The sequence below is a fragment of the Lethenteron reissneri genome, chromosome 38, assembly GCF_015708825.2.
Source record: "Lethenteron reissneri isolate LAM-NWPU_2019-01 chromosome 38, ASM1570882v1, whole genome shotgun sequence".
NCBI lineage: Eukaryota > Metazoa > Chordata > Hyperoartia > Petromyzontiformes > Petromyzontidae > Lethenteron > Lethenteron reissneri.
The window spans coordinates 6,992,949-7,018,697 of NC_083816.1; the positions used below are offsets into that span (position 1 = coordinate 6,992,949).

The following is a 25,749-nucleotide window of genomic DNA, read 5'->3' on the forward strand; positions in this document are numbered from 1 at the left end:
GCGAATGCGTGTCCGGGTGACCGTGTCGTAGATAATAATCACCTATCGATGACACACGATCTAAAACGCATCGCATAGGCAATTATCCCCCATTGCTGCCAATGGAGGCATAGGCTCGCTTTCGCCAAAAACCAAATTCAAAGGAACTTTGTCTGAGAACCAGTAGTTCAAAGCGAACATTCATAACCACAGGAACTCCAGGCGGAGGGGGCGTCGATATGATAAAGAGAGGGGTTGGTGGCAGCTCTCTCGCAAAAAACACTGTCACGTGTACACGTACACGCACGCTCATCTCAATATGCGGTTCCCCCTTGTGTCCCCCTCGTGTATCCCCTAGTGCCCCCCCCCCCACCCCCTCGTGTTCCCCATGAAGGGCACGTGGGAGGGGGTAGAGAGCCTGTTCCCCCACATTCCCTTTGCTTTCATCACGAGTCAGCTTTCGAATTGGCCTCGTGTTCAACCACGACGGCTGAACTCCAAATGTGTCGCACGCACACTGAAGGGAGTGGTCACATGAGCCCCCGGGGTGCGTGAGTTGGCGTCTCCTTTGAAACGAAACGTACTGAAAGTTGTGAGCATTTTTGAGAAAGATTTTCTCTCTTTCTCGATAAACTTTCCCGAGTTGTATGTGAGCAAGCGTTTGTACGTTCGTTTCAGAGGAGCATTGCAGTTAAAACCGTAATGCTGTCCTTCATATGTCCCCGATAAATTACGGTTAAAGATTGCACAATAGCATAGTATTCTTGAATTTCCCTTGAAGATACAATGGGAGAAACATTTTGACCTACGTAATGTAGGGTCAAAATAGGAGGGCGAATGATTTAAAGGCCCAAAGCCTTACCCAGATTGCTGCGTATAACAACAAATCTGTGTGTGTGTGTGTTAATTACGTTGCATGCCTCCGACTTCATCCTCTCCCCATCGCACCAAAGCCATTTTTAAAAAATCCTTTATATTAAGTTCACTTGCTTGCTTGCTTGCGCGCTTACGACCGTGCAAATCTTTCGGTCGTTTTTTAACCCACTTCCCGTGATCCAATCGAGCTGACATTTTGCACACAGACTCGTTGTGCGTGACAATTTATTTTCGTGAACATTTTTTTCAAAAATTTTACAATTTTTAGGAAAAAATAAATTATATTTAATTACCAATTGCTTAATGGTGGCAGGCAATCATCTGACCCATAGGTGGCAGCCATCTCAAGCCAGAGGACGAGAGGACTCTAGCCGCCACGCATATAAAGGATTTATAGTGAAAAACTTTGTTTTTACGGGTTAATTTTTTTAACAACAAAGGCGTAATGGAGCAGCTCTAAAATTGCTTACTCACTCACGCCACTGCTGCTGGAACGGCCTCCACTGACAGTTGTAGAAATCGCCTCTGGGAGGGTTCTTTTGAGCAGACGTCTTGGAAGAGGTGGGAGTAAACCCACACTTTCATAGGGGCCGTCCATAAATGACGTCACGCGATTTTGGACGATTTTTGAGTGCCCCCCCCCCCTTCGTCACACGGCGTGTGTCAGAACCCCCCCCCCCTCAAATATGACGTCACAAAGCTCTGTCCCCCCCCAAAAAAAAACATGCTTCAAATCGCTTTAAACTATTGTCATTGTCGTGAGTAATTTAATGTGGCGCTGCACTCTGATGTTGTAGGAGAAAACATTTATGAAAAAGTCTATTTAATTAAGTAGAACGTGTTGTCTATATTTATTTAAAGTTGCGCATTTTGATCTGACGTCACATTTCTCACCCCCCCCCCCCCTCGTCACACATCGTCACAAATGTCTGACCCCCCCCCCCTTAGGTGTGTGACGTCATTTATGGATGGCCCCATAGCTGTCAGCCCCTTATCAGTGCCCACCTTATTACAGACCAATCCAGACCTTATTGGTAGGGCTGAACGATCTAATTGCGATTTGTCTGACAGATATTGCGATTGCGATTTCATTTGTGATTAAACATTTTTAAGTCAAGCTTCAGTTCAATATTCACTGTGTAATATATTTAAAACATGTGATGGAGCATTACCACGTGATACCATCAAAATATTAACTGCTCTATATATTCTAATGCAAGGATGAGAACTTAAAAGATATTTATTGCTTCCATATTTATTAAAATGCTTAATTGTAATAGAGCAATCAAACATAGAACAATTGTTAAGTTAAATAAATAAAGTTATAATTATAATAATAAATTAATCATTCCAATAGGAAAGTAATAGGACTTTTCAAATCACAGCCTTTGCGATTTGCTAATCGCATTGTTTTCAAATTGCGATTTAGATTTGAAATCGATTAATCGTTCAGCCCTACTTATTGGTCACCCCGTGCCCCTTATACATCTCAACGTTCATTCTACAATCTTGACTTAAAGCTTTCGTGACTGCAGGAATTCATATTCTTGGGTATTTCGGTAAAGTCACGTAGATAGGTTCAAAGAAAAAAAAATATTGTATGTTCATTCTACAAATTCCCATCAAAAGGGAGAAACACAAACAAATAGACAATGTTTTTGTTGCCCGTATTGAAACGGCTGTGCGCCGTATGGACCTGAAAACTCAATTTTCCTGTACAAGAATACGGGGTAAATCGCATGGGTTGACAGGTATGCAATGTATCCCACAACACTCTGGCGTACGCACTTATAATGCTGGGCGGGTAGAGGTAAGGTGTGGCGGGTGGGGAGGTATTTAAACACATTCCTGCGGAGGGAGCTGGTAGGAACGTTGGGTTGCTCGGTCAATGGCCAGGGTCAAAGGCGGCGTGGTGTGTTCCGCAAATATGCTCGACTGTGAGGGCGGGCACAAGCCGGCGTGAGTAGGTTAAACGTTGAGTTTTATAAGGGCACCACGGGGTGACCAGCCCCCTCCCCACCCAGCTCCACCCCTCCCACCCCCCACCAGCCCCACCATCCCCACCCAGCCCCTCCCCACCCTCCCCTCCCCACCCAGCCCCTCCCCACCCTCCCTCCCACCCAGCCCCTCCCCACCCTCCCCTCTCCACCCTGCCCCACCCCTCCCATTTTGGATGCACGACGGACGGACACAATAATCCCCTGTGGGCTGGTGTAACCAGGAGGCTCCTACCAGTAGAAACTTGCACAATGTATCGAGTGCCGTGCCTGGGTAATCAAATCGAACGCGCGACCTCCGGAAGGAAACAAACAATGACGACCCAACATCGTCGTCAATAAACACTGGATTACACAGTCCAGTGTGCAAAATGGGACATTTTTTGCCAGTATCAAAGTATGATAAAAATGAGAATATATGTTACCCTTTTCTGCATGTTCACCACAAGTACGTGTGGTTAACGCAGACATGATTCCTTGCAACAAAAAATATTTCGCGATTTAACATCTTAACACCATCTGTTTTCATAGCCAGTGTGGCAAACCGTTTATGCCACAGCAGCATGAAAAATGATGCAATTGAGGCACTGTAGTTCGGTTATTTGTGATGCAGCAGAGGTATAGTATTTGGGTGTCTGTTACTTCTCTTGGGCTAATTTTTCCTGGCCTCACGTTGTTCGTGGGTGACAGCTCTTGCACAGCAAAGGACACTCGACAACAGCAGGTCATGCCATGCTTACGAGACGCTGTGTAAACGATGCCTTGTTCAAACAAATATAAAACTGCCACAAAACAATAGAAAGCTAACGTGCAATAAGACCAATGAATGGATGGGTGTCTCACGGATGATATTTACCGTGTCAAAGAATCGAATTAACCAGCACTGCCAAGAACCTGGGTTTGAATCCAGGCTTCAAACTGGAACGAGGCTGCTGGTATTTGCCCAGTCACTAATTTCTGCATATGAACAATCCATAATAATTGTGGTTTTGTCCATAAATTTGGCATAAATCAGAATTCAACATTTTTGTTTGGCACGCGACGTATGATGTTTGCGAAACTTCAGGGTCGTATATTCCTCTCGGTGACAATTTATATATTTATTTATAAAAACACGATTTTTTTTTCATTTACATTTTTTCCCTGTATACGCTTGATGGTTACTGGAACTTAATAAACTGTCAGTTCCGTACATTTCGATTCATTGCTCATCGTGTTTAATCTGGCCACTCCAGTTTCCTCCTCCACATGACACACTCCAAAATTAAATTGATCCAGAATTCCAGGCCGGAACCTTTTAAACAACATATAGCACAATCTTTTTTTTCTGGCCTGAAAGCAAGGCTGATAAATACCTGAGGACAAATACTTATTGGAAATATTTAAGTCATCCCATGTAAATAGATGTGGTGTTACATTAGACATAACAAGACCGGCTTTAGAAAATGCAAGCTGCCCATGTCTCCTTCACGTCAAATGCAAATCGCAATCTCTCAATCGACGCAAATTGTTTTAACGTGGCTTGGTTAAGCCAAATAAAGTTTCCTCTGAGCCAGCATTGGCGCGGTGAAGTATGGTCAAACATATTCTTGGTTCTTTCGGTAAAGTCACGTAGAAGGGAAATAATAAAATAATAAACATAAACATAATAAAATACAATTCTCACGACGTCCATTAGGACGCTGTCTTTCCGACAGCTCTGTTCTTCACCTGAGGACGGCTGCTTGCATTGTGGCCGAAACGTCGTGAGAATTGTATTTTATTATGTTTTATTTTTATTATTTTATTATTTCCCTTCTACGTGACTTTAGCGAAAGAACCTAAGAAGATGAATCCCTGCAATCGAAATGTATGGTCAACAGCCCCTATGACCAACACGGCATGTGGGAGGCCAATCATCCAGCAGTGGATTGACAAGAGGCTGCACACGTACACAGAGAGAACACATTAACACATTCCTGCGGAGGGAGCTGGTAGGAACGTCGGGTTGCTGGGTCAATTGCCACGGTCAACGGCGGCGTGGTGTATTCCGCAAATATGCCCGACTGTGAGGGCGGGCACAAGCCGGCGTGAGTAGGTTAAACGTTGAGTTTTATAAGGGCACCACGGGGTGACCAGCCCCTCCCCACTCAGCCCCTCCCCACCCAGCCCCTCCACACCCTCCCCTCCCCATCCAGCCCCACCCACCCTCTCCTCCCCACCCAGCCTCTCCCCACCCAGCCCCACCCCTCCCAGCCCCCACCCAACACCACCCTCCCCACCCAGCCCCTCCCCAACCAGCCCCTCCCTGCACGACGGACGGACGGACACAATAATCCCCTGTGGGCTGGTGTAACCAGGAGGTTCCCCTACCAGTATAAGTCCCGTGATATATATTCATGCGGTTAAGTTCCCCGTCACGTAGAGACGGCGAGTTGCTGACTCTGCTGTGAATGGGCTGGAAAAAAAAGTCTTGTTCAAAGCTTCCTCGTACTGTCTTTAAATGTATTACTTATTTCTAACACGACTACCCGAATGTATTAAAATAACATTTCCCACGCCCCATCACTCCCACGTGCTCCGGATTGTAAGACGCGCTCCTCACCCCCTACACACCTCCCACCGTGTTGTGGATGAGTCGTATCGTCCCGTAGGGTAACGCAAGTGTGACCAGGTTTGTACAACTTCTGTATTGACATCGGGTACAAGTTGGGGGGGGGGGGGGGGGGGTTGGGGGGAGGTGCGTCTTATAATCCGATATTGATTCGCGTGCGTGTGATTTGTATATCTTTATTGACACCAACAAAACATTGGTGGGATGGGGTGGTGGGGGAGGGTGCGTCTTGGTGCGTCTTATAATCCGGTAAGGATTCGTGCGATTTGTATATCTTTATTGACACCAAAAACAATTGGTTGTGAGGGGGTGAGGTGATGCGTCTTACTATTGAGTGCGTCTTATAATCCGGTAAAGATTCGTGCGTGTGCGATTTGTATAACTTTATTGACACTAACCAAAAATTGGTGGGGTGGGGGTGGTGGTGGTGGAGGGTGCGTCTTATAATCCGGTAAGGATCCGTGCGTGTGCGATTTGTATATCTTTATTGACACCAACAAAAAATTGGTGGGGTGGGGGTGGTGGTGGAGGGTGCGTCTTATAATCCGGTAAGGATCCGTACGTGTGCGATTTGTATATCTTTATTGACACCAACAAAAAATTGGTGGGGTGGGGGTGGTGGTGGAGGGTGCGTCTTATAATCCGGTACGGATCCGTGCGTGTGCGATTTGTATATCTTTATTGACACCAACAAAAAATTGGTGGGGTGGGGGTGGTGGTGGAGGGTGCGTCTTATAATCCGGTATGGATCCGTGCGTGTGCGATTTGTATATCTTTATTGGCACCAACAAAAAATTGGTGGGGTGGGGGTGGTGGTGGTGGAGGGTGCGTCTTATAATCCGGTATGGATCCGTGCGTGTGCGATTTGTATATCTTTATTGACACCAACCAAACACTGGTTTGATGGGGGTGGTGGTGGATGGTGCGTCTTATAATCCGGTAAGGATCCGTGCGTGTGCGATTTGTATATCTTTATTGACACCAACAAATAATTGGTGGGGGGGGGGGTCTTATAATCCGGTAAGGATCCGTGCGTGTGCGATTTGTATATCTTTATTGACACCAACCAAAAATTGGTGTGGGGGAGGAGGCAGGCGGTGGCGAGGTGGGGGGGGCCGGTGTTACCATCTGGTGCGCGTCTTATAATCCGCAAACGAAACGCGCTGCAGTTGAAACAAAATTCGACGTCTGAAGGTAAAAAAGCCCCGCGGATCTGGCATGGCGAGCCACGTCTGGGTGTGTTGTACCCCCTCGGCGTCACCGTGACGCGTCCTCTATGAACGTCTCTCTCTCCCTTGCCGTTCCTTCCTATTCATTGACATCGAGACCATCACGCCCTGCACACACACGCACACACACGCGTGTATCCTGGCTTTAACTATTTTATCGGCCCTCGGTAAGTGGATGATGATGATGGTGGTGGTGGCTTTCGTGTGAGCGGTGCAAACGTTCATACCGTGTCGATTTGTGTGTGTGTTGTGTGTGTCCTTAGTACTGTACCGCTAAACCCAGCTGAGTGGCGTGTTTATCCACACTAGATGTATTTGCTTCACCGGTTTTATACATATACACACACAGAGATCTATTGCTCTGTAAATGTTTAACAATGCGAGGTTGTCTCGGATGCATCCCCAATATAGCCGAAGGCCAATTTCATCTCTTGAGCTGTGAACATTTTTATTTTGACGGTGGGCAAATATTCAAACCTGTTTTTTGGGGAGTGTGTTCCAATTGTTGTTGCACATTCACCGCTTATATTGTGGCAAATGTCATATACACACACACACAACACCGTATATTTATCTCAGGACATCGTTACAGTGTACATTAGTCTGGATATAACTTCACGATTTGACGTCGTGGGGTTTTAAAGTGGACGGCGCTTAAGAGGGTTTGTCACTTTTGTTGGCTTAGATTGTAATTCAAAAAGTTACTTCAGACACTCGGCTCTCTCTCTCCCTTTCTCTCACCCTTCTGGAACACGACAAGAATGTAAACCAACCAGTCTCTCTCCCCTTTTCTCCTGATGATCACGCACATGAGTTGTGTTTAAAATCGCTTCTCGAACACACGTCTTATGTATTGACATCACTCGCACAGACCGCTCTTTAGCGCTGATAGAACACGCTAAGGATGTAATGAAATCTCACATCGGATAGTACATGTGGTCAGAATGTATTCTATTAGTCACAGCAATCTATCCCTTCTAGAATATACGAGTGGATATCAGGTTACGCCGTGGCGATCATAGTAAGGCAATATAGAGTGCCACAAAAGTGGCGATAGATTTAAGTTAAATACCGTCGCGTTCAAGTTGTTCGATACGATTTGCGATTCGATTGTCACGATTTTATTTAAGTCAAAGTGCGGCTTTGCGTTGGGATCAATAGACGTGGGGGCATAGGAGGTGCAGTACAACAATGGATTGTACTGCCCTGCCCTGGTCGGGCACCAAAGTGCGGGTTTGCGTTGGGATCAATAGATGTGGGGGCATAGGAGGTGCAGTACAACAATGGATTGTACTGCCCTGCCCTGGTCGGGCACCAAAGTGCGGGTTTGCGTTGGGATCAATAGACGTGGACACATAGGAGGTGCAGTACAACAATGGATTGTACTGCTCTGCCCTGGTCGGGCACCAAAGTGCGGGTTTGCGTTGGGATCAATAGACGTGGGGGCATAGGAGGTGCAGTACAACAATGGATTGTACTGCCCTGCCCTGGTCGGGCACCAAAGTGCGGGTTTGCGTTGGGATCAATAGATGTGGGGGCATAGGAGGTGCAGTACAACAATGGATTGTACTGCCCTGCCCTGGTCTGGCACCAAAGTGCGGGTTTGCGTTGGGATCAATAGACATGGGGGCATAGGAGGTGCAGTACAACAATGGATTGTACTGCCCTACCCTGGTCTGGCACCAAAGTGCGGGTTTGCGTTGGGATCAATAGACGTGGGGGCATAGGAGGTGCAGTACAACAATGGATTGTACTGCCCTACCCTGGTCGGGCACCAAAGTGCGGGTTTGCGTTGGGATCAATAGACATGGGGGCATAGGAGGTGCAGTACAACAATGGATTGTACTGCCCTACCCTGGTCTGGCACCAAAGTGCGGGTTTGCGTTGGGATCAATAGACGTGGGGGCATAGGAGGTGCAGTACAACAATGGATTGTACTGCCCTACCCTGGTCTGGCACCAAAGTGCGGGTTTGCGTTGGGATCAATAGACGTGGGGGCATAGGAGGTGCAGTACAACAATGGATTGTACTGCCCTACCCTGGTCGGGCACCAAAGTGCGGGTTTGCGTTGGGGATCAATAGACGTGGGGGCATAGGAGGTGCAGTACAACAATGGATTGTATTGCTCTGCACTGGCCTGGCCGGACACCAAAGTGCGGGTTTGCGTTGGGATCAATAGACGTGGGGGCATAGGAAGGTGCAGTACAACAATGGATTGTATTGCCCTGCTCTGCCCTGGCAGCCTATAGGGCCTGTTATGCATGGTGGTCACCCATTCGAGGCACTTTCCAGATAAGCTTCCAGGATCGAACGAGTCAGATCGGGGTCATATTGGCACATGGTTATATAATTACATAACTTAGTAATGCCCTATCTTTGATCCGTTTCAGTCGTAATAATGATCGACTGTTGCCTTGGCCCGTCTGCTCGCAACCTCTGGTGCAGGATTACCCCTTGGAAGTCCAAGCCGGTTGTGGGACCGTCGCCTAGGTCGACTCAGCCGCGAATTTAGTACGCAACCATAGCACGCGTGTTGTTTTTGTGAACGTCACGTTGCCGACAGCCAGCAACTCACTCATGTTGGGGGCGTTTTGTATCAACTTCATCCACTGCTGGACCAAGACCCCTCTCCCTAAGCCATTGCCATCCCTCCATGGCCTCACGGTCGATGGTGCAACAATTCAGCTCCACACTGGATGAGTTTTCATCGCTCCATCTCCGTGTTACGTTCCTTTGGGCGTTGCCTACGTCTTGATGCCATTCTGTTATAAACTATCACAAAAATTATAACTTTTTTTTACTTTACCCAGGTAAGGCTCGCTGAGCTAATATAGCTATTATTTTTTCAGAAGCGACCTGGCCACAAATGATAGCCAAAAGAAGTGGCTTGCCACGTGGAAATTGACAGCAGCCAAAACCCCTAAACGCATGTTTGAGTCTAAATGTGTAGGAGAAACCAGGAGGGTGTGGAGAACAATCAATGCGACCACGGTGAGAACATGCAAACTACAAATACACAGGCGGTCAGGGTCGGGATCGAACCCATGACTTCCTGTATACCAGGCGAGGTAGTTAACATCTCCTAGCCACAGTGGCACTCCAGGTCACTTTTGACCAGTGACCATCATCCCCTTCTGGCGATGGTGTCCTTGCCCAAGGCTACACTTTGTCTACTTCAATCAATTGTGAAGCCGCTAATTCTGTTATTTGTTCTCTGTCTTTGTGTTTCTCAGTAATGTCCAGCATGCGCATTGCTTTGTTGTGTACTTTTCAGTTTCTGTTCCATTTTGTTGGGTCAGCATATTGTCTGGCGACTATTGTTGATCTCATATGTACTGATGTAACACTATCCTCAGAGACGTCCCTTATGTTATTTTGTATGATTGATTACACGTTTACAAAGCACTCCTTCCTGCCTGATCATTTTGATCTCCTGTCAAATCTTTGATGATTTGCTCCTAGATGTAAACATCAGTACTAGGTTGTCTTCGTCAAAGTCAATAAGCATTCTCTTTTCTTTAGTTGCTATGTGACTTATTTTTTTTTGCTCACGTTTTCATTAACCCAGCTTTTCAGCCCTACATTGTTAAGTTGTTGACTCATTTCCTATAATTCTTTACCATTTGTTACTCGCCTTTTTGCCCGTCCAAGGACGGGTGTATTGCAGTAAATGTGAAATTTACAAGCGAAAAGTAGACCGTGACGTGATATATTCATTGCATAAATGCGTGTGCAGTTTGTAAGGGCACGGTGACACAGACTTATTTAATTTTAAGGTTATTATCCCTTGTTCATCATGACGTCCTTTTTATTATTACACGCTTTGTTATTAACTCACTCTGTTGTTGTTGTATCCTCAAATCTTGTAACTCAATTTTAACTCACTTCCCAATGTGGTATCGACTGCAAACTTGGTATACTTATGTCATACTGATGACAATACTATCATTAAAAAATATATTTTTTTAAACATTCTTTTTTAAATGTTATATTTAGGCTTGGGTCTAATTGTCCACGCTCAACTCACGTTGGCTTTAATTGGCCACGGTCCCTTACGTTGTGGCAAGCTTCGGGGCCACTTCATGGAGTCGTGGAGTTTTTCCATTACTAGTACCAGAACCGGCCCTAGACCTTTGGGGGCCCATAAGCAAAATTTGGTTAGAGGCCCCTTTGATGTATGATTTTTTTCACCCACTCGCTAGCAGTGACTCTAGAGGGCCCTCTGCTGGCCACGGGGCCCTTTGCAATTGCAAGGGTCGCTCAGTGGCTGGGCCGGCTCTGACTAGTACGGTACATTTAATAAAAGCGTGTTTTTAAAAAAAAGTTTTTTAAATATGACTTATTACTTCGATGTCTCAACAGCGTTACGGAGATCACGTGACTTGAGGGTTCTGCCTTTGTAGTGAGGGTTGTAAGTTGACGCTGAGGAGGGGGGAGGAGGCACCTCGCCCCCCCCATGTGGAGTGACGTCACCCGCTAATTAATATTAATGAGGGGGGCTGGTCGACTGTGGAGTGACGTCATGAGCGTTGCACACAGACATTCTTGGCCCATTATAATCGGTAATAATAATGGGGGGGGGGGGGTTCATTTGACGTTACCTGCTCATGATTATTAATGAGGGGGGAGGGTGCTCCATGTAGAGTGACGTCACCTGCTAATTAATATTAATGAGGGGGGCTGGTCGATGTGGAGTGACGTCACGAACGTTAAGGACAGACATTCCTGGGTGATTATAGTAGGAAAATAGAAATGTGTGAATCTGGATGACTACATCAATCTTCACCAACGCGAATGCCTGTTTAGAGATTACAAACGCCAGTCATAATTACAGGTAGTCCTCTACTTACGATGGAGATGCGTTACGACAACCCCAGGAGTTTTAAAGAATGGTGATAATTTAGCAAAACAGAGCAATTTACAGTACCGTACTTTATAAACTATATACTGTGTGTATTTATTAATTACAATACTGTATTGCACAGTAAAATGTAAATTTAAAAAACAAGGTAAATTCTTAGCCTACCTATATGAACTGCAATGTAATAGAAAAAAATGTTCAGGAAACAATCCTATCTGCTATAAAACTTTGAACATGCATTGAACGTATCGTATCGTGGTAACCTTAAAATGAAATCGCTAAAGCTACGTATCATACATGCATTGAACGTATCGTAACGTATCGTAACGTATAATATTGTACTGTGCTCACCAAGATTTCCGTCGTCTGCAAACTTGAACGATGTTAGGTTGTTGATGGCAATTTTGTCTTATCGCCACCGTAAGATCGAAATATCGTAAGTCCGAAACATCGTAACTCGGGGACTACCTGTATATATAAATATACAGATTATTAATTGTCTCTTCGAGAATCTGATTGGTAGTACAGTGTGTATATGGTCATTGGTAGACAAACGTTTTTTGCGAATCCAGCTTACATTTGTGTGGATGGTTGTATTTTAAATTGTTCATTATTTGGTTCTCTATGACCATTGTGAATTATTTAGATTTTTTTGTGATAGACTAATGTGTCTGCAATTGTTCACATCAGTTTGGTCCGCCCTCTTTGAAACGAATAATGCTAATTTCATCACTTCCCGATTTGAAACATACATTTTTTTAATGTTTGTCCATGTCAGCTCAAGCTTCCCCGAAATCACGTGGCTTCTGTGTGGCTACTCCCGCCCCCTTTATTTACCCCTCGACCTTTCCCCTATAAAAATAAACACAGAAAGCCTTCCCTCTGTTTAAAGCTTTCGTGACTACAGGGATTCATCTTCTTGGTTCTTTCGGTAAAGTATTCACATGAGGACGGCTGCTTGTGTTGTGGCCGAAACGTCGTGAGAATGAAATTTTATTATGTTTTATTTTTTATTATTTTATTATTTCCCTTCTACGTGACTTTACCGAAAGAACCAAGAAGATGAAGCCTTCCCTCTGTGCAGTTAAAGCCAGCTCCTCTCTCTTTTTTTTCGAGGGCGAGCACATTTATTCATTGTGGTTAATATTAATCTTGTGAAGAACAGCACCGTCACTCTGTAAAATGCAACAGCACGTGTTACACGCAGCAATTCTTCCGAGTCGCCATTAACCTTCCCTCCCCTCTAATCACCATCTCATCCCCAACATCGTAACCGTTCTCTCCTTCACTGCCCGGCGCTTTATATGGACATATAAACTTAAGATTATTTTACTTTACCAGGTAAGGTCGGCTGAGCTGTATAGCTCTTTCCCAGAATGTGCCTGATCTCATCGGATCTTGGAAGCTAAGCAGGATTGAGCCTAGATCGTGCATGGATATTTTGGTACTAGCTAGTGATGTAGATGCTCACCCCAAGCCCTCATTGCTTTGATAGTGCATTGTCTTTGAGCTGTACGCCTTTTGGCGTCCTCTGGTCGAGCACCAATTGGGTCGAGGCTCAAAAGAAAGCTGTCTCTGGTGTGGACCAATCAGTTTCAAGGACAATGCATATATTATCATAGTGTGTTTTTGTTTGCATTTTGACTGCAAGTATTGTGGTTAATGCAGACATGAATCCTTGTAAAAAGGTTGCAGTTTTGTTGCAAGAAAAAAGGGGAAAAACCCTATTATTACATTTTGGTACTGGTAAAGGAGGTCTAATGATGAAGTATAACTGCTGTTCTCCCATGTTTTTGCACCACACCGTCAGAAATCTGTACTCCACCAGTGTGGTAAAGTATTGTCGGAAATTCCAAGACTGGTTTGATAAGGGCTGTATATAATGATCACTATCTCTGGCCTTAATACTGACTCAATTCTGTATCTCTTAACCCCTCTTAAGCTCATCCTAACACTAACCCTTCCCCTTTTATTCACTCTTCCGCTTAACACTAGCCCTATGCCTATCTCTTACAATAACCCTAACACCAACCATGCCCCTATCTCTCACCCATCCACTATCACGATTGTTTACTTTGTAATCCTATCCTAACACCCCAGGTCTGAAGCATGACCGCTAAACCTGTCCAAACACTTTAAACCATATGGGGACCTCAACTCTATCCCATATTCACTGTCTCTCACCATCTAGAGTGTTATGTCATTTTCTTGGTTTTTTCGGTAAAGTCTTTCCAACAGCTCTGTTTCTTCACCTGAGGACGGCTGCTTGTGTTGTGGCCGAAACGTCGTGAGAATTTATTATTATTTAATTATGTTTATTTCATCATTTCCCTTCTACGTGACTTTACCGAAAGAACCAAGAAGATGAATCCCTGCAGTCACAAAGCCTTCAATCGAAATGTTAAGTCATTCTTCTATTCCAAAACTCGAGTACAAGTCTGTAATTCTAGTCCTTACCAGAATCGAGCCATTGCTATTCATTTTGTATTGACACATTTGGAATTTCAAGAGCGCAAAAATGTAACTTTAAAAAGCCGTCTAAACCGCTTCCATATCCATAGTGCACACCATAGCCTTATTGTGTGCGAATGTCAACACTGGAAATATTTTGAAGCTAAACTTGCAAAAGAGGAACACATGTTTGTAATGAGTTGATGCTCTTTAAGTTCACTGATAAAAAGAGTTCATGCAAAATGAAAACTATCTTTAGTTGAAAAACAATATCTGGCCTTAAATTATATGATTAACTTTATTTGGCCAGCTTTATACAATCTTATCTCCACAGTGTAGTTAAAATGAAACCCTTATCTTTAGAGTTCCTGTTTCACTGGAACGCGTTTACTTCCATGCAGTGCACCACTGTATGGAAGTAGCATCGTTGTCTACATACGGTATGAAAGATGTTCAACATACACGCCATGTGCTTAATTCTGCACGTTAATTTGTTGCACGGACACCTTTTGCTGTAAGGATGAGTTTGTCCCTGGTCTCCCTTGCAAAAACAGGCGTCTGGTCTTGACATGTTCGTAGCTGCTCTTAAAGGAAGTGAATTGAATACACGTTACTGTACATAACTAATCACCGATTTAACATGCGGAGCGGTGGAAAAGTGTCTGGCTCACAGCTCTGAACTACACGACAAGAAGGTGTTAGCTAGTGGATATCTATGAAAAAGTACTCTTAGTTCTTTCGGTAAAGTCACGTAGGTAAAAAATGAAATTAAAATTAATAAAAATTAAATAAAAATCTACGACGTTTCGGAGGCAACACAAGTCTCCGTCATCAGACTTGTGTTGCCTCCGAAACGTCGTGATTTTAATTTTATTTTTATTAATTTTAATTTAATTTTTTACCCACGTGACTTTACCGAAAGAACTAAGAGTATGATTCCTTGCAGTCACGAAAGCTTCAAATCTAGAATCTATGAAAAAGCTTTATAGCTCATCAGATTCCTCCTGTATAAATAGAGATTCTGATTCATGGGCATGTCAGGGGGGGCATGGTCGTGCATTTCTCATTCATTAATTCCTTATCACGCAGAGCCTGTGAAAAAAAAATTCGGGTTACCGCACTGGCTGACCATCAGTGATCGAGTGATATCTGAACTCCGGTTCGTACCCAGCAGTGTGGTGAAGTATGGTAAAAAAAAATAACAACCCTCTGTGGCTGGCATGGGGAGGCATTCATTTCGCAGTGGATTTGACAAACTGCTGTTCATTAACGTGACAGTGTTTTCAACTCCTCACAATTTAAGGGTATATAATATGTAAATATGCATCACATAAACACGTATACAAAATATTACACGCTTGTATATGTTGTTGAGACATATGTACGCAGGTGAGAATAGGCAGCTGTCCAAATTAATGTTCGTCTCGTGTGCATTTTTAAGATGCAGACACATTGTTGGTGAATGTGATCCTTATCCAAAATTTTCAACTCAAAAGGGGAAGGGAATTACAAATATGAGTACATGCTGCCGTGTTATCGCCCGTGAGAGCAGCCACAAGGTGGTTCGCGTACTTCCACTATGATTCCAATCACCAAAGTTCGATTCCGGGCCAAGGCTGACGTCACGTTTCAAGTTTTATTTTGCTTAACGTGGTGAGAGCTCAACAAACCGAGGATAATCTCAATGCGGGACCCTTTTTTTGGCAGCATCAAAATATAAGAATAGGTACTCTTAGGTTTTTTCAGGTAAAGTCGCGTAGGTAAAAAATAATGATAAAATAAAATAATAATTACTGAAAATAACTCAATTAAATCACGACGTTTCGGAGGCAACACAAGTCTCCGTCTTCAGGTGGGACCGTCACAGCTAAATGTACTGTCCCACCTTAAGACATAGACTTGTGTTGCCTCTGAAACGTCGTGATTTAATTGAGTTATTTTCATTTATTATTTTAATATTTTTTACCTACGTGACTTTACCGAAAAAAACCTAAGAGTATGAATCCTTGCAGTCACGAAAGCTTCAAATCTATAAGAATAGGTTTTACCCTTTCTGGCAATTAATCAGGCGTTAAGAAGTTAAAACACCAAACGGAAACCTTTTGCAAGGAATCCTGACTGCATTAACCACACGTACTTGTGGTGAACATGCAAACAAAAACATGTTCTTTGAGACGATGCATATATTATCAGTGCATGCTTTTTTCTCAAAGACAACGCGTTTATCAGAGCATATTTCTGCGTGCATGTCCGCTCTGGTGCCGGAGCGTAGCTCTCAACGGCGCGCTCGGACCTTTTGTCAATCCACTCCTGGACGAGGGCTTCCCCCCCCTTCCCCCCACGGCATTGCAGGTCGTTGAGGTGACCTCCGTATACTTTACCACAGTGGCAAATGCGAGAGTCGAGAACATTGGGACAGCATAATAAAGCAAATGTTGTCGTCGTCCCTCCGCAACTCTGATTAGCACGGTTGGCTATGTACAGTGTGAAAGAAGTTGAACATACGTACGTACACACGTTGGTGTAGCGTATGTTTGTAACATAAGATTTTGCACCACTGCCCTCTCTTGCCCACGAACTTGGTACAACTCCTCAGTCAGCTGTGACAACCAACAGGGCTTGCACGTTAATCGCCCATCCAAATGACTAACCCAGGCTTCTTGCCGACTTCACTTCTGAGATCTGATAAGATGGGGTGCATTCTGGGTGATTTGGTCATCGTCATAACGATGTTTATGGTTTAAGTTTCTTTCTGTAGTTATGCCGTAAACTTTGAATCCTCGGGACGATTATCTGATGTGGAATTTCCCCAGCCCCCATTACCCATGACACGGATGTCTTCGGGGAGGACAAGGAAGATTTTTGAGCATTATTGACATTTCTGGTTAACAGCAGTTCTGCAAGTGGAACAAAAACTGAAAAGTGTGGAAACTAGATTTAACAGACGGAGATGCGGTTTAGAGAACGTGGTTACAGAGAGAATATAGGTTCAACGCGTAACCTTGACTGTTGAGACACATTGCAAGAAAGGATCGATGATTGCCATTGGTCGGTATAGTTTAACACAGCAGTAGGCTTTCGCAACCAATATTTTTCATAATAAAGGTTTTTTTTGGGTTAGATTGTGTAAATATAAATGGGTCATTAGAACCCACCACCACCTGACAGCCAATTAGTAAGGTTTGTCACATAAACAAAACGTGCCAATTCTAATTGGCACATTTTATGTGCGCAAGTAGTAACTAATCAAGTAGAAACTAATTATTTAGTACTTGAGCACACTGGTGTTTTGGACAATATACTCGCAACATTTACAATTCAAGTACGAGGTTTCCCTGGTGATTACAACCAGCTTCATCAGGCGATAGCCAGAGTTATTCAGCAGTGGGTAGATTACGGCTGGTGTGGCAACCGTAGGAGGCATTTGTAGAAAGGCAAGTATATTTTTTTTTTTGCGAGGGCTAAAATATAGTAGCACTATCAATTATTTCATCAATTGCAGATAAGAAATGTTGTACACTTGATATATTGCTTGTTAATGTTTAATTTGTTTAACTTTCCGAAGTTTACTTTCATTACACTGTACACTACAGGTGTCGCATGTATTGGTGGGTGTTTGGAATATGTTGGCTGGATAGAGGAGACTTAAAGGGCACGGTACAGATTAGAAAAAGAGATGGTCTGATGTGGTAAAGAAGGATGTGGAGCCGAGTGGACTTGCCGATGACTGGTACCAGCGGTGTCGAGATCGACCTCTATGGAGGAGGCTCGTGAAGGACGCTGCTACTGGGCAGTTCGAGGCAGTCGCCCTGCAGCAACAACGGAGGGCAGAGGGAGCGACGTTCACAACGAGCGGAGCGCCGGTCGGTTAAAACCGCAACAAGTTGCCAGAGTGGGGAGCACAGGTGCATCTGCAAGTCATCTCAGTTCATCAACCCATTGCACCTGGGTCTGTTCCATGACCTGTCAGCAAGCCTTTGACACTTCACGTGGCCTTAAGGTGCACCTAGCTTGGCACAAGCGTCGTGGTGATGTCACCATCACTTAATTGCGAACGACGGTGGTTGTTTTGGAATGCGTGCCGTCAACGTATGTGGTTGTGGTTACATCATGGTCTTGGATCTTTTTTTAAATAACGCACAGCACAGAGGAGGAGTGGTGGCGGCGCAGTGATTTAAGCCCTGCGCTTTGAACCTGGTGACCCGAGTTCGATTCCCGGCCACAACTAACATCAATGGCTTTGATATCTTAACCAGTTCCGAACCCCCCCCCCCCCCCCCGGCTCCACTAACCTGAACTGGCCAAGATGGTCAAGTATGGTTAAACAACCCCCACGACTGACACGTCGATTAGAGGTTGAATTGCAAAGGGCTCTAAGTTATCATAATTACCCTAGTCTCATGATTATTAAATGCATCCTACATTTTTTTTTACTGTTATGATCTGGAGAATAGTCTACAGTACAGTACTATGGAGATCTATCTTCTTTCGCACCGTACGTAACCAACCGTGCTTAAACGGAGGTGCGGGGGAAGGACAACAAACTGAACACACACAAAAACTGTTCTAAAAAATATATTTTTTAATTTCCCTAAAGAAATTCGTTTTCAATTGAAGGTGGTTGTGACGGCGCTGCTCATAATTTGGTAGAGATTGTCTCGTAGAAAATGATTCTCAACTGAGCGGTGGGGTCTTTTACGTCCCTTTGGAGAGATCATGTATTGTATTGCTATGGAGAAACCCTTTTTCAATAAGGTGATTTTGTTCTTGGTTCTTTCGGTAAAGTCATTTAGATAGAAAATTAAATTAAACTAAAATTATTTGTTATTTTAATGATTTTTTTTTATTTTCTATCTACGTGACTTTTCTGAAAGAACCAAGAATATGAATTCCTGCAGTCACGAACGTTTTAAGTCAAAATTTAAGGTGATTCTGTACAACTAGATTTTATATACTCAATTCATGCTGTTAAATACAGGTGGATGGGGAGGGGGAGCACATTAAATAATATTCAGTATTTCGTCAAAAACATTCTACAGCACAGTTTATAGCCAGGATAGTTGACACACGGTTACACATAATATGAAGGTATAATGATTTATTTAAATATGTTTCTGTGTTTGTTCATGTGTGGTTTCGTGTTGCTTTGTATGTGTCACGTGACACCTCGGACGTGCTTGCCAAAAACGAACGCCACGTTGGCGCGATGTTAACTCCCTCGCCCGGCGGTATTCGGGAAGCATGGGTTCGATCCCAACCCTTGACGCCTGCTGTATGTTTGGAGTTTGCATGTTTTCCCCGTGGTCGCGTGGATTTTTCTCCCGGTCCTCCGGTTTTTCCCTTCACATTTATAAACATGATGCTTTTAGAGTATTTGGCTGCTATAAAATTTCACATGATGAGCCACTTTGTTCAGCTGTCATTTGTGGCCAGGTCACTTCTGAAAAATATCTATATAGCTCAGTGGGCCTTACCTGGTAGAATAAAAAAAAATGTTTACTTTATAGAGATGTTGCATCTCAAGGGATTTGCCAGGTAAGATATTTCAATGAGATTAAATAAATAAATGTCCGTCCCCCCCTCACTACATTACTCCACCCAGCGCTTGTCATGTAGAAAAACTGGAAAATGTCATTCAAAACGGTACCATCATTTGTATGCTTCATCACTGCACACACACAAGTGGTGCAATGATAATTGTTTTTTTACCCTTCTATCTGGCAACAAAACTGACACCTTTTTTACACGGAGTCATGTTTGCATAGACCACAATACCTGCAGTCATAATGCAAACAAAAAACATAACTCTGTATGCACTGTCCTTGAAGTTGATTGGTCCACACCCGAGACATTTTTCCTTAGAGCCTAGTCTAACATGATGTTGGACCAGATGACGCCTTTTGACGCCTTTTGGCGTCATCTGGTCCAACACCATGTTAGACTAGGCTCTAAGGAAAGATGTCTCGGGTGTGGACCAATCAACTTCAAGGACAGTGCATACAGAGTTATGTTTTTTTTTTGCATTATGACTGCAGGTATTGTGGTTTATGCAAACATGACTCCTTGTAAAAAAAAGGTGTCAGTTTTGTTGCCAGATAGAAGGGTAAAAAAACAATTATCATATTTTTTACTGGCAAATGAGGTTCCAATGGTGTAAGTGGTGCAATGTTGCATTGCACATTTTAAAACCTTATTGCGTTCCCTTGACAGTGCATTCTCACCGTCGTCATCAGCATCGTCGTCATACTGCCTTCGGTCATAATCACGGCAGCGTGTCCCAGCTCATCCCTATCTCGAAAACGAGGTAGGAGTTGATTCTGAGTAATTGCTTTGGGTGCGTGACCACCAAGCCCAGGGGTCGGGAAACCAAAATACCAAGAAGAGCCGTTTATTTAGAATTCGGTAAAAATTTCGAAATATTTCAAGAGCCGCAATGCGCGTTAATAACGTCACGAAGCCGTCTTTGTGTGTCACGTTCCTCCTGGTGTGGTTGTGTCAACATGAGCGTGGGAGAGAGTCAAAGGGAAAATTCTGACCATGCCCTTGTGTGTTGTTGCGGCTTTCATAGGTGCTCACGAACAGACACACACACCTGTTGGACTCGCCACCACGCCACTACCTTTACCACTAACCCCCTATTCCAGGGGTCGGCAACAAAAATAACAAGAACCATTTTTTTCTAATTCCGGAAAGAAAAAAAGGTCAATATTTCGAGAGCTGGAAAAGCCCGTGAATGACGTCACGGAGGGCTCCTTAGAGAGCCGCATACTTCTTCGGAGCCGCAGTTTGTCGACCCCTGACGATGCCGAACAGGTTTTTGTTGAAGGCCGTCTTCTGGGGCTATATTCGTGGGCTGCAGAAAACAGTGTGGCAAAAAACATTCTTGTACGGTACGTCTGTGGTTTCTGCATCGTGCATGCTTGCGGTCTTATAACAGCCACATAACTAACCCGCACTCCTTTTGGGGGGGTGGCATCCTCCAGACATGTATTGACAAACGGCTGTAAATCGATATTCACACTTCCCATTTTTGTTGCACGAAACCGGAGTTGTGGCACTTTCTACCCTTTAATACGCGGCGAAAGTTTGCGTTTCACTTTTTTTTTTACATGAACGTTTCGTTGGTTAAAGTTTATCTGCAAACCAATCGTCGATGAAGTCACTTGATCAAAAACATGCCATTGATTTTTGCGGTGGATTATTATTTGGGCACCTTAACGAAGGGCGAACCCCCCCCCCTCACCCCAATTCTGCCACACTCCCAGTGTGACGGCTTCCAATGGCGCCGCTTCTAGTGACGCCGGTAACGTCACCAAGACCCACCCCCTCGCCATCACCTCCCGTCCAGCGGCACGTGGAAACGCAGGCTGGGCTATTCTTCCCCACGTTATTGATTAGTTGAGTGATCGAACTGATCAATGGGAGTGTAATCAGATAATCCCGCTCCGATTTAAAGTCAAAGAAGTTGCTTGCTCAGGCGACTGCTGGCAGGAAGGGCCTCCACAAGTGGCAGCTTTGGAGGGTATTTGGTCTACTCTTCCACGCTGACCATATGTGTTGGAATGGGTGGGAGTACCCACGCTTTACTCCACCGCACATGACCTACCTACCGATCGACTAACTGTGGCCTGTACCCATTTAGACGGTGGGAGGGATTTAAAAAACGTGTCCATTATTTTAACCGTCGCGCAAGAAGATCCAGTCGAATGGTGGCGAGCTCTGGATTGCAGCGTCCTAACTGTTACGCATATTTCTGAATTTAAAGTTGAACCACATAAATACTCGGGAGTAGAAAGGCAACCGAAAGAGAGGAGAAATTCAATAAATCTGCGTTGACGTGGGAGTGGGGGGGGGGGGTACTATATCAACGGCAATTCGGTAATCTGTCGTGGACCGCGGAGATAAACTAAATAAATCCGCGACGATGTTTTCGCACCGACGTGGTGTGCCACGGATCAAGGGGGGAAGGAGTTGCTGCGTGGTTCCATTTATCCGTGAAAAGTTTGCAGATTACCGGGGAAATGCGGCACGTGACCCACGGGTAAATTATCCCGCGATAGCTTTGCCGATTGTGAGTTTAGCTAAGACCCAAATGGCGCAGTCTAAACAAAATGCAAAAACCCTTTTCTACCAAGCAAAAGTGACATCGTCGTAGCTTTGTCTGTGCAGATGCGAAACGTAAGAGTTATTATTTGCGAGATAGAGACATGAACCATTAAGCATTTCTCTGTAGCTCAGCTACTGCAGCTCTGCGTTAGACATGCCCACTTCTACGGATCACGATGTTGCAATCCGGCAACTTTTTTCACTCCGCCGCGGTGTTCCACGGGAGCAATCGCGGACTGGGAATATAATCCGCGAGTAAAATGGTTTCGTGTATTATTAGATCAAGGATTAAAACGTCTGTTTTATAATTGGGTTTTTACCCTTTTATCTGGCAACAAAACTATTTGCATAGACCACAATACCTGCAGTCATAATGCAAACAAAAAATCATAACTCTGATAATTGTATGCACTGTCCTTGAAGTTGATTGGTCCACACCCGATACAGCTTTGCTTAGAGCCGAGTCTCACATGGGTTGGACCAGATGACGCCAAAAGGCGCACTTTTGCAGGTATTGTGGTCTATGCAAACATGACTCCTCGTAAAAAAGGTGTCAGTTTTGTTGCCAGATAAAAGGGTAAAAAAACAATTATCATATTTTTTACTAGCAAATGAGGTACCAATGGTGTAAACGTCTGTGTTGTTATTTCTTTTATTATGATATTATGTTGCTGTAAAAGTTTCTGCTTTGCTTTTCTGTCTGTTCACAGGACCCCTTTAAGTTGGTTCGCTGGAGAAGTGAAGCATTGTGTATTCCGGTGCCCATTCAACAATGAGGGTTTCAGGTAGGTGTACCACCAATATTGCCTATAATGGTAAATTAATTTTTTGTGTATGTGCAGTTCTCCACTCTGAAATCTTCACATTTAAACAAAATATATGTTTTAGTCGGGCAGCCTATTGGCTTTCTAGATTTAATGCTATCAAGCAGAATTTGTTTAAGCAGGAAAACTCTGGGGAGATTGTGACCCTTCTGGGCCTTATCAGCAAAATGCCACTGGGTTACCTGGTGTTATTTTCACGAGCGTTCCATACAAACGATTAGACGCTGTTAAACACAAAAGGCAGTATCGAACACAAAATCACAATTCATTGCCATGGAGTGTCATGGGCAAATGCATACATAGGCAGAACTCCATTCCATGTCTTCACTTACGGAAATTCTGCTTATTTTGGAAAGCTTGTTCACATTTAGATTAGAGATTGTGGTAAGTGACCACAATAATTTCCATGCCTATCGCTTATCTTCTCCATGTGTGTTGCCAGTGTAAGCTTAGACAAGAGCTACATTTTAAGCGCCACTGCCAAAGCATTATCACCGAACAATGTGTTTCACTTTAAGCTGGGGTAGGGGGGGGGGGCATTCACTGCCACCAGCTACCATCACCTTCCCCTAATCTCGGGGTTCTGTGTTCCTTATCAGATCGTTTTGTGTTCTTTGGCTTGTAACTTCCCGCTGTTGGGCAAGGCTCTTCCCTCCCCCATTAAATCTTTCTTTCCTTAGTTGAGTCTCTGTCAAGTAGTGGTGCATCCCTGCCCCCTGAACTCTGTGATGTCGTCTCACAGCTGCCGTCCCTTCTGCTGGCCTTCTTTGCTTCCTTCACCTTCTCTCGCTGTCCTCCCTGACGCAGTTCATGTTGCCCGTGTCCCTCTCGTCGGTTCCCAGCCAGATGGGTCGTGTATGAAATTAGAGCCGCTGGTGTTTCGGCTTGAGGGTGGTGGCTGTTTGCGCGTGTCCTAGTTGCATGTCTTCTACTCCAGCATTTTCCTATTGCTACCGTTCCTCATCTGTGTTTATTGCCCTCTTCCTTCCTCACCCAATGTATTGCCCCGTTTAACTGCTGCCTCTGCGCGTTGTGCACCATTGACTATTTACTATTTTTATTTTACCTTGTAAGGCCTGCTGCGCTATGTAGCTCTTTTTCAGAAGCGACCTGGTTGTCACAGACGATCGCTCAACGAAGTGGCTTATCATCACGTGGAAATTTATCGCAACCAAAACACTCAAAACGCGTGTTGATTCTAAATGTGGAGGGAAAAACCGGAAGAACCGGAGAAAAATCCACGTGACCACGGGGAGAACGTGCAAACTCCAAATATACAGGCGTAAGGGTCGGGTTCGAACCCACGGCCTCCTGTAGTCCAGGCGAGGTAGTTAACATCTTGATCTTTAGTTGTTTTTGGCTCAAACTCTGTCCATCCTCCCCCTGGTCTTCAGCTTCTTCAGTTCACTGTTGCTAAGCAGCAGCAATGCTCCGTTTGCTGCCTGTGTAGGTCGCTTTCCCAACATCCTTCCTGCCTTAAAGAATTCCACCAAGATTTCACCACCGACAGTGACCCATTCCAGGGCTTGTGCCTCATCTCGGTTATTGTAATCGGACTTCAGCCAGATCGGCAGCCTTCTCTTTGCCCTCCGCTTCGCCCACATCCCTCACGTGTTGTTTCCACTTTTCGCTTGACTTCCCTGTTCACAGTCAAAGTTGTGGCCGCATACAGTGAGTGCATGAAACACCAATCAATGCCCATCCTTATCTTAGTTTGGTAGTTGGCTTTGCATGCGCTTGTGCGTGTGTAAGACTACGTGTGTGTGTGGAGCGGTGGCGCAATGGTTAGCAGACTGGGTTGCCAGCCCAGCGGCCCACGTTTCATTTCCCGGCCACGGCAAACATCGGTGGCGGTTAACGGAACCAGTCCATTGACCTCTCCCTTGCCTACTCGCGCTTCATTAAGTAACTGGTAAGGCATGCAAAACATCAGCACCGGGGAGACGAATGCGGCCAGGCATGGTGCCGTGCACTCCACACCCGCTCGTGCGACGTGCCAGCCTCTCGTAGGTGCTCGCTAACAGCACTTGGCCCAGCACTCTTGTGTAGGCTACATGGATGGATCTTTGTGTTTGTGTGTGTGCAGCGATAATACGCATGCTGCTGGCCGGGGCTATAACGGTGCTGGTGCTGTATTTAGGCCACCGGATGATAGGCAACAAGTTTCACAAGAATCTGCGATTCCTCATCGAAGGTAAGGACCGAGTACCGGAATATAGCGGCGAAGGCGACGGTGATGCGTGAAGGCAAAGGCCCTCGGACCAACTAAACGAATCTGGCCAGGTCTCTTAAATCCCCGCCACACCCGTCCACCCATGCCCATGAACGCCCTGCCCAGTGTTGTTTGTTATGTGGAGGCGATGGCGGCGGTGTGCTTTAAATCCCACCTCAACCCGTGTTGATTTTGTCCCACGTTCGGTTTTTGAAAGCAGCTCCCCTCGTACCTTAGGGGTGCCACGGTGGCGAGATGTTAACGAGCTCGCCCGGGTATACAGGACAGTCGTGAGTTCGATCCCGACCCTGACCCCTGTATATTTAAAGTTTGCATGTTCTCCCCGTGATCACGTGCTATACACTTCCACATAAGCCACTTCGTTTGTGGTCTGGTCACTTCTGAAATGGAGTTATGTAGCTCAGTGGGCCTTACCTGGTAAAATACAAAGAAATAGTTTAGTTTAGTTTTAGCACACCTTTGCGAACAATGTATATCTTTATCTTGACTTAAAGCTTTTGTGACTGTCAGAAATCCTAATCTTTGGGTCTTTCGGTAATGTCACAGTAGATATAAAAAAAAATTAATATTTTCTATCTATGGGACTTTAGCGAAAGACCC

The 25,749-nt window shown here is 44.7% G+C and overlaps 1 protein-coding gene across 4 annotated transcripts in view; it reads left to right on the forward strand.

Annotated features, from left to right (window-relative positions):
• The first annotated feature begins 6,618 nt into the window (after positions 1-6,618).
• The window catches only part of LOC133351621 (protein FAM3C-like), a 41,237-nt gene continuing 22,106 nt past the window's right edge, over positions 6,619-25,749 (forward strand). Inside the window, exons 1-3 of one of the 4 annotated variants that reach the window (XM_061566954.1) lie at positions 6,619-6,639; positions 22,803-22,877; positions 25,003-25,110. In XM_061566954.1, coding sequence (XP_061422938.1) covers positions 22,865-22,877; positions 25,003-25,110 — 121 coding nt within the window. In that variant the 5' untranslated portion in view covers positions 6,619-6,639; positions 22,803-22,864. Of the gene's footprint in view, positions 6,640-6,706; positions 6,842-20,566; positions 20,877-22,802; positions 22,878-25,002; positions 25,111-25,749 lie in introns of those variants that run through there. The other 3 variants (XM_061566956.1, XM_061566953.1, XM_061566955.1) reach the window with 3 other exon arrangements.